Source organism: Crocuta crocuta, unplaced genomic scaffold (genome assembly GCF_008692635.1).
Source record: "Crocuta crocuta isolate KB4526 unplaced genomic scaffold, BGI_CrCroc_1.0 scaffold235, whole genome shotgun sequence".
NCBI classification, from domain to species: Eukaryota; Metazoa; Chordata; class Mammalia; order Carnivora; family Hyaenidae; genus Crocuta; species Crocuta crocuta.
In genome coordinates, this window is record NW_027531285.1 from 4,671,648 (window position 1) to 4,687,194 (window position 15,547).

Consider the following 15,547-nt stretch of genomic DNA (forward strand, 5'->3'; position numbering starts at 1 on the left):
ACACCATAGGCATGAGAGGCTGGTTCAACTGAAAATCGCTTAATGTAATCTTTCACATTAAAAGGTTAAAGAAGAAAAATCATGTCAATAGGTACAGAAAAAGTACAGAAAAGCACTCATAAAATCCAACCCTCTTTCATAATAAAAACTTTCAGCAAAGTAGGAATAGAGGGAACTTCTTCAATTTGATAAACAACTAGAAGAAAGCTTACAGCTAACATCATACTTAATGATGAGGAATTAGATGCTTTTCTCCTAAAGACTGGGGAAAAGGCAATCATGTTTGCCTTCAGCACACCTTTTCAACATTTGATTGACAGCTCTCTGTTATAAGACAAGAAAATAAAATAAAAGATACGCAGATTGGGAAGGAAAAAAATACAACTCTTATTTTTTTTCAGGTGACATGATTCTCCTTAGAAAATATCAAAGAATTAACAAAGTAACCCTGGACTAATGAGTGACTGTAGCAAAATCATAGGATATAAAGTTAATATACAAAAGTCAATTGTTTTCCTATATTATATATCAGTTACAAACATTTGGAATTTGGATATAAAAAACACAATAGCATAAACACTACCAAAAATTAAAGGAGTATTTAGGAATAAATCTATTAAAATATGTGACTATATCTGAATATTTATATCCCCCTAAAATTCACATATTAAAATCCTAACTCCCAAAAATGATAGTAATAGTAGATGGGACCTTGCGTAGGTACTTAGAGGTCATGAGGGTGGTGCCTTCATAAATGGCATCAATACACCACAGAGATCTTAGCCCTTTTGCCACACGAAGATACAACATGAAGTCTGTGGCTCACCCAACCACACTGCCACCTTGATCTCAGACTTCTGGTATCCAGAACTGTGAGCTGTAATTTTCTGCTGTTTATAATCCACACAGTCTATGGTATGTTGTTATAGCCTCCCACCTGGACAAAGGTTTATGCCTAAGATTATTAAGTGTAAAACTGTGATTAAAGAAATCAAAGCCTTAATAAGTGGTGAGAGTTTCATGTTCATGAATATTAAGATGGTGTTGAGATATTAGTTCCTCCCAAATTGATCTGTAGTTCAACACAATTACAATCAAAATCCCAGCAAGTTCTTTTGAAGGAACTGGAAAACTAATTCTAAACTTTGTATGGAAGAATAAGAGATCCCGAAGACACAAAACTGAATGTAAAACTGCAGTAATCAAGACAGTGTGATATTTGTTTACAAATAAAAAGAAAGGTCAGTGAAACAGAATAAAGAGCCTAGAAATTGGCCCACACATCTAAGTCAACTGAACTTGGCAAAGGGCAAAGGCAATGAAGAAAAAATGGTGTTTCTACCAAACGGTGCTGGAACTGAACCTCCACATACACATAAAGTGAATCTACACACTGACCTTATACTTTTCATAAAAGCTAACTCAAAATTGATCATAGTCTTAACTGAAAATGCAAAATTATTAAATTGTTAGAAGATAACATAGAAGAAAAACTAAGTGATCTTGGGTTTGGAAATGGTTTTATTTACTTATTTATTTTTTAGTTTTTATTTACATATCAGAAAGAGAGAGAAACAGTGTGAATGGGAGAGGGGCAGAGACACAGGACAGAATCTGAAGCAGGCTCCAGGCTCTGATCTGTCAGCACAGCCCAACGTGGCGCTTGAACTCACAGACCACGAGATCATGACCTGAGCAGAAGTCAGACGTTTAACCAACTGAGCCACCCATGCACCCCTGGAAATGATGTTTCTGATACAACACCAAAAGCTCAATAAAAGAAAAAATAATTGGTAAATTGGACTTTATTAAAATTAAAACTTCTGCTCTGCAAAAGACACTATAAAAAGAATGAGAAAATAAGTCACAGACTAGGAGAACATATTGGAAAACATATCTGATAAAAGACTTGTATCCAAAAAATATAAAGAATTTAAAAAAAAGAACTCTTAAAACAGTAACTCAATTAAAAGTTAGTCAAAAGATCCAAACAGATATCTCACCAAAGAAGATGTACAGATGGCAGATAGCATATGAAAATATGACCAGTATCATATCGTTAGGGAATTGCAAATTAAAACAGCAGTGAGATACCACTACCCATCTACTAGAATGGTTAGAATCCAAAATACCGACAACACTAAATGCTGGTGAGGTTGTAGAGCTACAGGAGCTTTCATTTATTACTGGGGGTAATGCAAGGATAAGGGTGGTTTGGCAGTTTCTTACAAAGCTAACTATGGTTTTACCACATGATCAGCAATTATATTCCTGGGTATTTATCCAAATGAATCGAAAATCTTTGCCCACACAGAGACATGCCCATGAATTTTTATACCACCCTTATTCTTAACTGCTCCAAACTGGATGCAACCAACAAGTCTTCAATAGGTGAATGAGTAAACACAGAGTGGCCCATCCATACACAGAATATTACTCAGTAATGAAAGAAATGAGCAGTTAAGCCATGAAAAAACATGGATGAACCTTAAATGCACATTGCTAGGTACAAGAATGCAGTCTGTAATGGCTATATATATATATAGTATGGCTCCAACTATACAACACTCCAGAAAAAGCAAAATTATAAAGAAATTAGAACAATCAGTAGTTTCTGGGGGTTATGGAGGAGAAGAGGGATGATTAAGTATAACATAATAATTTTAGAGCAGTAAAACTGTTCGGTAAGATACTGTAATGCTGCTTGACATCATGCATTTGTCAAAACCCATAAAACTACAATACAAAGAGTGCACCCTATTGTAACTGTGCACTTTAGTTAGAATTAATATAGCTACAGTGGCGCAGCGGTTGTAACAAACAGATCCCACTAATGCAAGATCTTAATAGAAGGGGAAACTCTGAGTGCTTATAGGTGGCAGTGGTGGGAAGTGCAGTATATAGGAACTACTTATATTCTCTGCTCAACATTTCTGCAAATCTAAAATTTGTCTAAAACATAACATGTATTATTTTTAAGTTAATCATACTCTTTTATTATTTCTGAAAATTATCTAGGTTTTTTTAAAAATTTCTTTTATGTTTTATTTATTTTTGAGAGCAAAAGAGACAGAGCATGAGTGGGAGAGGGGCAGAGAGATAGGAAGACACAGAATCTGAAACATGCTCCAGGCTCTGAGCTGTCAGCACAGAGCCCAATGCGAGGCTCGAACTCACAGACCACAGGATCATGACCTGAGACAAAGTCACAAGCTTAACTGACTAAGCCACCAGTAGCCCTGAAAATGATCTAGGGGTTATTCAGTGTTTTCTATATAGGAAGTAACATAACCTGTAACTAATAATAGCTTTATTTCTTTACAAATCCATGTATCTTTTATTTCCTTACGACTTTAAGTAGCTGTGCAATGTTGTTAGACACAGAGGTAGCAGGTGTTTCTGTTGTTGACGTCCCTTAAGGAATTCTTCTAACACTTCACATTTACTACATGGGCTTGACTTAAGACTGTTTCCTCCTTGATTTTTCTTATGTGCAGAAATAACTGAAATAAGTTTCACAAAATTCAAGGAGCATGCTATCTGAGAGGATTAGCAAAATAATATAAAACAACATTGAAAAGTGTTCTCAAAATAACTAAAATAAGTTCAAATGGCACAAACCAGTTCTCTTGGTAGAAAATCTATATACTGAGGCTTAAACTTTATCTTTAAGTATACAAGAAGGGTTATTTATACAAAGAATGAGAATTATAAATTTTTTTATTTTATTCATATAATTGCTGACATCCTACCCTCCCCCTGAAGTGTCCTTCCCTTTCCTTGCCCTTTAGTCAAACAAATTCTTTCTCTTCCTGTGGGGGTTAGCTGAAAGGCCATTTCTTGAGGAAGACTTTTCCTGGTTTTCTTGACTGGGTTAGATGACCCCATTTTTATAAGTTTCTCTTGAGTCCTGTTCCTTCCCTTTCATAACAGACATCATATTTATAAGATTGATCAACTTATCCACAGGGCTGCAAATTTCAAAAGAACATATGGAGTCCCCATGTTTTATTTATTTCTATATCCACAGAGCCTAGAACTGGTCTTTGTCCAAAAGAGATCCAATACATAGTTGTTCAATGAATTAATGAATAAATAGGAACATCTCTACTAACAGCCATTGTCACTCCAGCATGGAAGACCCTGGCATCCCTTTGGCATCCTTCACTGAAGACAAAACAAGAAACAATGATCTGTTTACATTGTTCCCAAAAATATAGAAAGTAAAATGTTTGGCCTGATACTAAAAGTTAATTATTACATTCAAAGACATTTTGTTTCAATGACAATTATTTGTAAACTTTATTATTTGATTACTTTTTAGATTCTGAATCCTTATTAAAGAATGTCAACATGTAATATATTCATCTCAGAGTCCCTCAGGATTTGGTACTCTTTCAAGAAGCTTGAAGGTATAGTTTACTAAAGAGACCAAGTATTTAAGAAATGTTTACAAGGCCTCCAAATGGTCAATTCATTCTCTTCTCAATTGTAGGTCTCAGTTCCCTATGTCACCATCATATTCCTATATGTTATCATATGGTCAATGTGCATAAGATGTCAAACAAAATGTCAGAATAAGTGGTTGAGTTTTAAAAATGGAAAAACAGAAATTCATCATTAGTTCTTATACCTGTAGGTGATGTGTTTGTGCTGCCACTTCTGTCCTGTTAATGCATATCGCTTTCGACGAATATTAAATTTGGAGCTACCTCTTGTCTGGTCAGGTACGCCACATCGAGGCTTCTTCATCCAGCTGCAAAAAGCAGGGTTTCCCAGTTAGTTACCAAAAACCCTAATCATTCATTTCAAAAGGAAATCAATTGAGAAGTTAGCCAATGACAGTGATAACGAAAATGGGAAAACCTAAAGAAGAAAATTGTCAATTTTTCTGCACTTTGAGTCCAAGTGGGAAGCATACTTTTCCCCCGAATGATCAAGAATCGTTAGGTTTGAATTCAGCTCTCTTAGATATTTTTTGTCTCTCTAATTCATTTTGAGTTTACTATAGACTGAGGTCCTCTTAAGCTTCTAACTAGAATCTGTTTTTAACAAGATCTGTGACATTGGGCAAGTCATTAATCCCTAATCTCATTCATAAAATGAGACCTTAAAAAATAAATTTTCACTCAGGTCTCTTCCAACGTGAACATTCAACAGTTTTTAAAATCTATTAAATAACCTTAAATTTCAGGATTCAAGAAGGTATATGCTATTCTCTCTTCTAGCTTATATAGAAGCTTACTGTTTAAATAACATTTGCCTTTCTCCAATTTTTTCTTCTTTTTACTTTGCTCATTACCCCAATTTCTAAGCAACAGCCATCTGCTTTAAATTAGTAATAATAACTAAATTCAATGATTAATTTTTTTTCTGGATATGAGGTTTAACATCACACAAATAAGGTTTAACATAATTATCTTAGGAAAGTGACATGCTTTTTGATTTATTATTTTTTAACACATACAAATACAGTTGTGTAACTTTCCCAAAAATCTGATTTTACCATTGTCTTGTTTTCTATGTAGTCTTGCTTCTTATCTAAGAAGAAAGATTTTCATGATTTTGAGTAGTGTTTCTTTAGTGACTCATAAAATGGCTTTACCTTTCATTAGCACATTTAATTTAACAATTACAAAGCGAATGCAGAATCTTCACGGTGCTACATGCTTCAGCAAGTAGAAATGAGAAAAGAATCAATTTTTGCTGTATTTCACCAAATTCTTTATAATTTCTATACTCTTTAAATGGAAAATAATTGACTGTAGAGATGACTATCTAAATATGTCCATTTTGGGAAAATGAAAGAATAGTTTACATGTCACATGGATAAATCAACTAATCAGTTCTTATAAACATAATAATGACTTCATGCAACAATGAAAGCATGACTTATGCTTTTTTAAGAAAGATGACACTTTTCCTGTAAGCACTGTAAAAAGTTTCTCCTTTTTTATTCTGTCCCTAGTAATAATGTAGACATTACAGCTATCAGACTTCACAAATTCCATCCTAGTCTAAAATGCATTGTGGAATTACTTCAGAAATCTCTCTTTCCCATTATTAAAGTCTTCAAACTCCTAAGAGGCTATATGGCCATACGGTATCAAACTGTAGAGTTGAGAATGGAGATCTCCTATTTTTAAATAATATTCTAGAGCATTCCTAAACACTTTATTTGAGACATATTTCACTAGACTGTAAAACACTCAAGGGACAACTACTGGTACCTGGTACAACCCCTGGAACATAAAAGATATTCCATGAATAAGTGGGTAGGGGAATTCTGTAATTTTTAATAAAAATTATTAATTTTTATTACATTTTATAAGGTATAGATATAGATTTAACCTGCAAATATTAAGCATTAATAATGGGCTTAATATGATAAGTGGCTTTTCATTACGATAAGTGGATATTTCATTAATTATATTCTCAGCAAAAATTATAATATTCCTAAGGCAGATATTTATGCTTACTTATCTCACTGAAAGTACTAAGAGAATAAACAATATATAATTATTAAACATGAATAAATTTACTAAATGCAGGAAATGGCTACCCTTACATTTTGCTAAGAAAAATATTTAAGTTTGCATGCTGGGAAGAGAAATAATTTTGAAATGAATAATGAAGGAGCGCCTGGGTGGCTTAGTCAGTTAAGCGTCTGACTTTCGCTTAGGCCATGATCTCGCAGTTCGTGGGTTTGAGCCCCGCGTCGGGCTCTGTGCTGATTGCCAGCTCAGAGCCTGAAGCCTGTTTCAGAGTCTGTGACTCCCTCTCTCTCTGACTCTCCCCTGCTCACTCTGTCTCTCTCTCTCTCTCTGTCTCTCTCTGTCTCTGTCTCTCTCTCTCCTAGAAATAAATAAAACATTAAAAAAAATTAAAAAAAAGAAATGAATAGTGGGATAAAAATTGACAAAATGATATTACCTAGTATCAAGAGAAAATGTATTGTCAATGAGGACATATTGTTAACATTACTTAATAATCAATAAAATTAAAATATGAAGTTAGAAATGGAAAAGAAAATTAAACTTACTGATACAAATTTCCATTTTAAGTCATGCATATGTTGGATCTTGTAAAATTTTTCTCAGTGAAGCATTGCATTTTCCAAAGGCTAGGGTTTTTATGGATGAGTATTAAATTTCTGTACTGAAAGATATCTCTGCTGAATTCTTTATGTATTTCTTAGGCTTTTGCTCATTAATTTTCTTGTGTTCCAACTACTAGTTCATTTATTTACTCATTCCATCCTTATTCTTTCATCTTATAATATTTTTCAGCTTTTGCTTTTACAACATGCTGTGAGATATAAAGAAAAAGTATGGCAAAAAAGGTAAACAAGGTAAAGGCCCTTGTTGAGTTCACAGTCTATAGGAAGGACATCCACGATTTAAAAAAATATTATATAATGGGTGAAGAGCTGTCACATCTCTGCCAAGACATCCTGCCATTATTTTTAATTTTACATGTAATAAAAAAAATTACAATTTTCTTACCCCAGATTTGTACCAATTCTTCTGATGCCTTGTTTCAGCCAAAAGTCATAACATGCTTCTAATGCCTAAGCTAGATACCTAGGTAATGTCCACCATTGCTCTCTCCTCATATCTAATGGATCAGGATGCAATCTCTTTTGTTTCCAAAATTTCTTCTCTCTCTCATGCTTTCCTTCTTGCTCCTAATGATAAATCTTTCCAGAGCACTGATGTGTTCTCTACATGTTCTGGGCATTAAATGCTTATATACTTATATAGAAAGAATCTGATTCAGGCCTATTTATGGAGGATTCCCTAACCCCTACTTCCTAAGATCCATTCAGGTTTCTTAAGAACTAAACCTCTTTCTACATTTCTATGTAGTGACCTCTGTCTGGAATAACTTTCTCTTTTTTCACACTGAGAATCCTAAACACCCTTCATTATTCAACTCATATGTGTTCAGCATGGATTATACTATGTATTCTGATTTGTGTCTCTATTTTCTACCTGCCTGAGTCAGGAGTCAGGGCAGAGAGCCAGGTATGGGACCAACACCCAGTAAAGTCTCCAATAAGGAACATGAAGCAAATAGATTGAGTCTGCATTGTTTTTTTTTACACACACTGATCTCCCCTACTATCCATGTTGCTTGAAGACTTTGTAACTCTTTCCAGGTCTGTGCCATGAACAAATGCTTATTGCATGGACATTGTGTAGACACTTTTATATAACACCAAATCATAAAGTAGATGACTTAAGTGTAAGAAATAAACATAAGAACAGGAATGATCTAATATCAATCTGTAATTTAACACAAAGAAGTCTTAATAAGGGTTGGTCGAATTGAGAACACTCAATGTTAACTTCACCAATATTTGTATCCAAATATTCTAGCAAAGAGACGTTGGCAGGTTATGTATTAAAATATGTTAAATCCCCCAAATAAGATTGAAGCACATGCCACTGAATAAGACATAGTATTTCAGCTAGATTGGTCTTCAGGATTTTTACATGAGTCCAAATTTTAAATTATTCTTTACACTCATAAGCAGTCAGATTCTTTCTACTACCATTTTTAAAGTTCTTCATGGATAAAAATACTGATTAGCATTTAACAGTACTCACCAAGTATTAAATGTCTAATACTAATGGTAAAATTGGCACCATTTTAATAATATTGTTATTCAGATAGAGTCTGGCACTGGGATTTTTTTCTAGTTATCATGTACCAAATGTTAGTTGCATTCATATATGAAATTGATAAACCCCATAATATCAATATATGAGAGTATAAAACTCTCTCTACATGTACAAGTAGAATCAATTGATAGTTTCGTGTAAGGTAACAACTATTTCACAAGAAAGAAACATAGGTTGAAGAGAGTATAGTGTATGCATGCACACATGCACGCTATTTTCAAGCAGTGTTTTTTTTTTGTGAACATGCCATTGCCAAAACATACTTATTTTTCTGTGTGTCAACACACAGCTCACACATGTGCTCCATTACTGACTCATTTGCTAAAAATTTTAAATTAGCATTTCAAAGCAAAGATATGAGAATGGGTACTGGGGGAGAAGGAGAGCCACAAGAAAGTTATTTTGCACTTTACCACCTCAGTTTTCATAAATATAATACTGATATTCAGTATTGACTTAATTGTCTGGAACCCAGAGCATTTTCAAGTTAGTTGGGTAGATCATGAGTGGCTTTATTTAAATTAACTCAACTTAAAAAGGAAAAAAAAATCTAAAATCAGTGCTCTTGAAAGGAGTTAAAGGGATACTTGGGTGGCTCAGTCAGTTAGGCGCCCGACTCTTGATTCCAGCTCAGGTCATAATCCCAGGGTCATGGGATTGACCCCTGTGTTGGGCTCTGTGGCTGGGCATGGAGCCTGCCTGAGGTTGTCCTTTCTCTCTTTCCCTCTGCCCCCTCCCCTGCTTGCTCTCTCGAAAGAAAGAAAGAAAGAAAGAAAGAAAGAAAGAAAGAAAGAAAGAAAGAGAAGGAAGGAAGGAAGGAGGAAGGAAGGAAGGAAGGAAGGGAGAGAGGAAGAAAGGAGTTACATTGTAAAAGTGAGGAGCAGAGATCCTAGAGCCAGGCTGCTAAGGTTCCTACCCTACCTCCACCAACTCACAAGCCCTGCGTCACTAGTCAGACTACTGTTTCTATTTCTTCATTTCCTCATCTACAAACTAGGAGTGATAATATTATTGAGTAAATGTGAGGATTAAATTCGTTAAATTATGTAAAACACTTAGAACAGGGCCTGGAAAATAGTAACTGTTATGATTATTAACTTACAATAATTATTACTTTACAAATATCAGGAAGTAGCTGTTCTAGTAGTAGAAGCAACAGCAGTAGCAGCCTACTGATATCAACATGATATTCCCCTACTGATATCAACATTCAGTTCCCCTTGACCTATGTGCCAACATATTTTGTTATTCAAAACAGGGATATCCTGGTGTTTTTGTTAATAAAGATACTAACAGATACAATATCCTCTGTTTTATGTAAATAAAGTAGCCACAAACTTCTAAACAAATTTTCAGTAATAAGAGTCACTATATATGAGACAGTGTCCACTGATTTCAGTAATCTTTTTTTTAATGAGTTGGGTATTCAAGCCAAACATATAGGGCCACCCACTACATTACTCTAAAAGGTGCCTTCAAGTTTAGTCCCCACAACTGGTGGCCCTGTAGTGAGAATGCAGGAAGATGCCTTTCAATAAAGTACATACAATCAGAATAGTGTCCCTTGGAGTTGGGATTTGTACCACACAGTGACTGTGCACATATACTTACCTTTACTGTGAGAAAAAATCACTTGCAAAATTATATTTTGTGCCTTATGAATTAGTAATGTAAGAACAATGTTCATCTGCATCATACAGTTTTCTGTCCTCCAGATTTTCCCATGTTTGAATGAAAGGTAAGAGTAATACCTACTATTTATAGTTGTCCCCAACAGATCATTTTACAAATTTTTAAATGCTTATATTACTTCATTTATTTAAAAAAAAAAAAAGGCTTATTTACTTTTGAAAGAGAGCAACAGAGTGTGAACAGGGGAGGGGCAGAGAGCAAGGGAGATACAGAATCTGAGGTAGGCTCCAGGCTCTGTGGTGACAGCTCAGCGGGGCCTGAATTCAGGAACTGAGATCATCAACTGATGTGGAGTTGGACCCTTAACCGACAGAGCCATCCAGATACCCCTTATTTTTATTACTTTAAAAAACCTTAGATTTTGTTTGTACTCATACAACCAAGTCCAGGAATCATGAAAAGGTTTGNGATTTGTACCACACAGTGACTGTGCACATATACTTACCTTTACTGTGAGAAAAAATCACTTGCAAAATTATATTTTGTGCCTTATGAATTAGTAATGTAAGAACAATGTTCATCTGCATCATACAGTTTTCTGTCCTCCAGATTTTCCCATGTTTGAATGAAAGGTAAGAGTTATATCTACTATTTATAGTTGTCCCCAAAAGATCATTTTACAAATTTTTAAATGCTTATATTACTTCATTTATTTAAAAAAAAATGCTTATTTACTTTTGAAAGAGAGCAACAGAGTGTGAACAGGGGAGGGGCAGAGAGCAAGGGAGATACAGAATCTGAGGTAGGCTCCAGGCTCTGTGGTGACAGCTCAGCGGGGCCTGAATTCAGGAACTGAGATCATCAACTGATGTGGAGTTGGACCCTTAACCGACAGAGCCATCCAGATACCCCTTATTTTTATTACTTTAAAAAACCTTAGATTTTGTTTGTACTCATACAACCAAGTCCAGGAATCATGAAAAGGTTTGGTTTTTTTGTTTTGTTTTTTTTTTAATGTTTATTTTAAGAGAGGCAGACAGTGGGGCGCCTGGGTGGCTTAGTCGGTTAAGCGTCCGACTTTCACTTAGGTCATGATCTCGCGGTTCGTGGGTTCGAGCCCNTTTTTTTTGTTTTGTTTTTTTTTAATGTTTATTTTAAGAGAGGCAGACAGAGTGTGAGTGGGGGAGGGGTAGAGAGAGAGGGAGACACAGGATCTAAAGGAGGCTCTAGGCTCTGAGCTGTCAGCACAGCCTGTCAGGGGACTCAAGCCCAGAGCGGTGAGATCATGACCTTAGCTGAGGTTGGATGCTCAACCGACTGAGCGACCCAGGAGCCCTGAAGGTTTTTTTTAAAAGTAAATTAACTTAGGGTTCAAAATGTAGGCACGCTGATTTAGCTATCAGCCATCCTTAGGTAGTTACCAAAATAAAGATTGGTCCATTTTATAATGTCATAGTGTTTGAGTGTCATTGTTATTTTCGGAAATAAAGAAATTTAATTACTGATGAACCTATATCTTATATGTAGATTGAGAGTCTTAACTTGATAATTTAGAAAATGAGCAAAAATCATGAAACATATTGAAAATTAAGCCTCAAAGCCTGTGGTTTTTGATATATCTAAATAAATATTTCAATTCTCAAATTAGGAGAATTCAAATACCACTGTAATTTCATAACAATGATCTGAAACCAAGCTACATATTCAGTCTGAAATTAATTTTAATTAAGATACATTTCTTTGCGTGATTTAAATAAATTAGAATTACTCAGATCATCCAATATATATGTATTCACATATATGTATATATATGTGTGTGTGTATTCATATATGTGTATGCATATATGTGGAGGGAAATAAAAAAGATCACCTTAAAATGATACCTCATCAAGCATACTTCAATGCATGATACTGTGCACACATGAAAGATGAATTAAAATTTAAAGATACCTACTATTAATATTGTAAAACACATTAGACTGATTTTCATTATTGCCTTGCTAGCTTTTTCTTTCCTTGCTTAATGTAACCTTTTTTTATGCATAACATAAATTGCTTCCTTATTAAGGAATTTAAGGGAGTTTGCTTATAAAAATTAGCTAAGCAACCCACAATTTAAAAGAACCCTTGCAACATATGATTATGAGCTCATTCTGGGGCGCGGATAAGCATTCATTACTGTCTCTGCAACACCAATGCCAACTAATATAAAAGCAATATGCCATTTAAGGTAATACTTAAATTTGCTGCTTGAAAATGGTTAATTCCTGGGGCACCTGGGTGGCTTAGTCGGTTGAGCGTCCGACTTTCGCTTAGGTCATGATCTCGCAGTTCGTGGGTTCGAGCCCTGCGTCGGGCTCTGTGCTGACTGCCAGCTCAGAGCCTGGAGCCTATTTCAGAGTCTGTATCTCCCTCTCTCTCTCTGACCCTCCCCTGCTCACGCTGTCTCTCTCTCTCTCTCTCTCTCCTAGAAATAAATAAAAATATTTTTAAAAATGGTTAATTCCTTCAACATAATATAGAGATTACCACAATTTCATCTTTTAATTAACCAAGAATTATAGATTGAATACACCAAATGACAAAAGAGGACATAATTATTTAATTTAAAATAACTGAGATGACAAGAGCTTAAAACAAGATAAAAGTTTATAGCATCTGAAAATGAATCCTCAGACATTAATACTGAGGAGTAATTTTAGGTCTATAATTGTAGTCCATATTTTACATAATAAGGTTTAGATAAAAATTCATACTTTATAATTTGACGATGTAAAATAATAGAGTACAATTTCAGCATGGATTGTTATTACACATTCATTTGAGATTACAAAAGCACAGACAATTGCTTAAGTAGCATGATTATAGGGATTATACTTACAAAAATAGTACATTATTTGAGCTGAGTACCCTGAGCAACAACACATCAAGAGTAGAGATAGATCAGTGGAAAAAAAACAGACAGGAGGCCAATGAAGCCACAGGGTTTCTAATCTGAGTGACAATGAAAGTACCATAAAGGACAGAGGAGGCATGGCAGTCTAGGAAGGGACGATAATGAGGGTTTAACAAGGCTTTAGTCGACTCACCTAGGAATAACACTCTATGTGAAGGAAAATATGCATTTCCGACTCAAAAAAAAAATTGAATTAGAACGAAGTTTGGTTAAAGAAAACAGGCTAAACCACTGGTTGGTTTTAAATTAAAGGTTGCCTATATAGTTGAGCTTTTCTCTAAAACGCTATAATTCACAGAAATGCTACTTTAACTTCTACACATCGACACAAACATTTCTCCTGGTCTGGAATTTAAGCCACTGTGTGGCAGAAAAAGACGCTTGTCCTTCTCTGCGCCCTTGCATTTTGCATTGTCCTGCCAAAGATCAACTAAAAACTGTTCAGATCCTTTCTACATAAGGGGCCTACGTAAATCCAGCACACATTCCTCTTCCGTCATCTCCTGACAAAGACTTTTTTCCATCTTGAGTCTTTCCAATGACTAGCAGTAGCTCTCAAAACTGACAGGAAACACAAATGCCACCTTCTACAGAACTCTGCTCTCTGAATTTTATTTTATTTTATTTTTAAATTTTTTTCACATTTGTTATTTTTGAAAGACAGAGACAGAATATGAGTAGGGGAGGGGCAGAAAGAGAGGAAGACACAGAATCCAAAGCAGTCTCCAGGCTCTGAGCTGTCAGCACAGAGCCCAATGCAAGGTTCGAACCCCTGAACCATGAGACCATGGCCTGAGCAGAAATCAAGAGTCAGACACTTAACTGACGGAGCCACCCAGGTGCCTCTGCTTTCTGAATTTTCACATCTAGTAATAAGCAGATCCAAAGGCATTTGTTTCCCAAGTTCACAATTTACTGTATTTTTTTAAGTTTATTTATTTTGAGAGAGTTATGCAAGTGAGCAGTGGAGGGGCAGAGAGAATCCCAAGCAGGCTCCAGGTCCAGCATGGAGCCTGAAGACAGAATCCATCTCATGACAGTGAGATCATGATCTGAGCTGAAACCAAGAGGCTGAGATTTAACCAAATGAGCCACCCAGGTGCCCCTTCAATTTACTGTGTTTTTAAAAACTGTGTCATATGTTCCAGGAAAGCGAATCAGAAGATAACAGCCCTGCATTAGGTAGCAAAAAAGCTGTCCAGAGCACTTTGTAAAATGCTGGGATTAAAAGTATGATTTAAATGTAATTCTCTACTATATATACACAGTAACAAAATGCAGGATTTGCTGGTTTTGTTTATTAATATAACAGGCTATATTTAAAATCAATTTACAATTTTAATGACACTAGTAAGAGAGAATTGCAATGCACAGAGGGCAGCAGGCTTAAAATATCCAAGTCTATTCCCAATATTGATAACAAGATTCTCATTCTTACAGAAGGCACTACATTAAATCTTAGTTCTGTTTTCCCAGATATATACAAAAGTTAATATTTAAGTATCTCTTAAAAATGCTAGGAGAGGTAATTTATTTTTCCAAACTGCTTTGAAGTTTAATCTTCAAGCTTTTTAACATGTGCTTCCCCAGTCTTGATGAAATAGAAATAGTATGACAAATATCATGATGTAAGTATTAGAAGCCACATATAATTTTAAATTATATATTAAATTAGTTTAATATGTAAAAATTATGTATACCTAAGCACAGATATTTCAGGTATTTAAGGTTTAAAAAGAAAAGTAAATGTATCATTTCTCAAGGTCCAGAGCATGGAATAGTAGAAAGTTCTCCAACTAAATATTAAAGGTCTGGATTCTGCAAATACTCTGGATTTCACCTAGCCTTTGACTTTCTAGTTCCTTATTTGAAAAAGTAGAGAGGAAAAAAAATGTATCCTTGTCTTCCCTATTGTGGAGGGTTGATGTATGATGATCATATTAAATGATGAAGTAGATTTATTTTGTGAGTATCAAGGACTCAATAAACACAAATGATTCTTCCCTGCACTGAAAGAATTAATCACTTCCTCCTTTGCTGTCCAAAAAACAATAATGCTGTTTGATAATGTTATGGAACTTATAGTGCACCTGTGGTAAAATAATTTGTGATTATGCCCAGCTACAAGGTTAACTTGAAGTTCCTTTGAACAAGAGAGTCTGTCTTCTGAATCTCTATATGCCTCTTTCACGTATTAAGTGCCCATTAATGAATTATTGGTTGAATAAACACATAAACAAATGACTGATCAATCAATTGATAAAATAACAAA

General features: G+C 34.9%; 1 protein-coding gene across 1 annotated transcript in view; it reads right to left on the reverse strand.

Annotated features, from left to right (window-relative positions):
• The window catches only part of MMP16 (matrix metallopeptidase 16), a 278,364-nt gene that overhangs the window by 125,621 nt on the left and 137,196 nt on the right, over window positions 1-15,547 (reverse strand). The window contains exon 3 of the mRNA XM_077771266.1: window positions 4,634-4,756. Within this exon, the coding sequence (XP_077627392.1) occupies window positions 4,634-4,756 (123 nt within the window). The remainder of the gene's footprint in view (window positions 1-4,633; window positions 4,757-15,547) is intronic.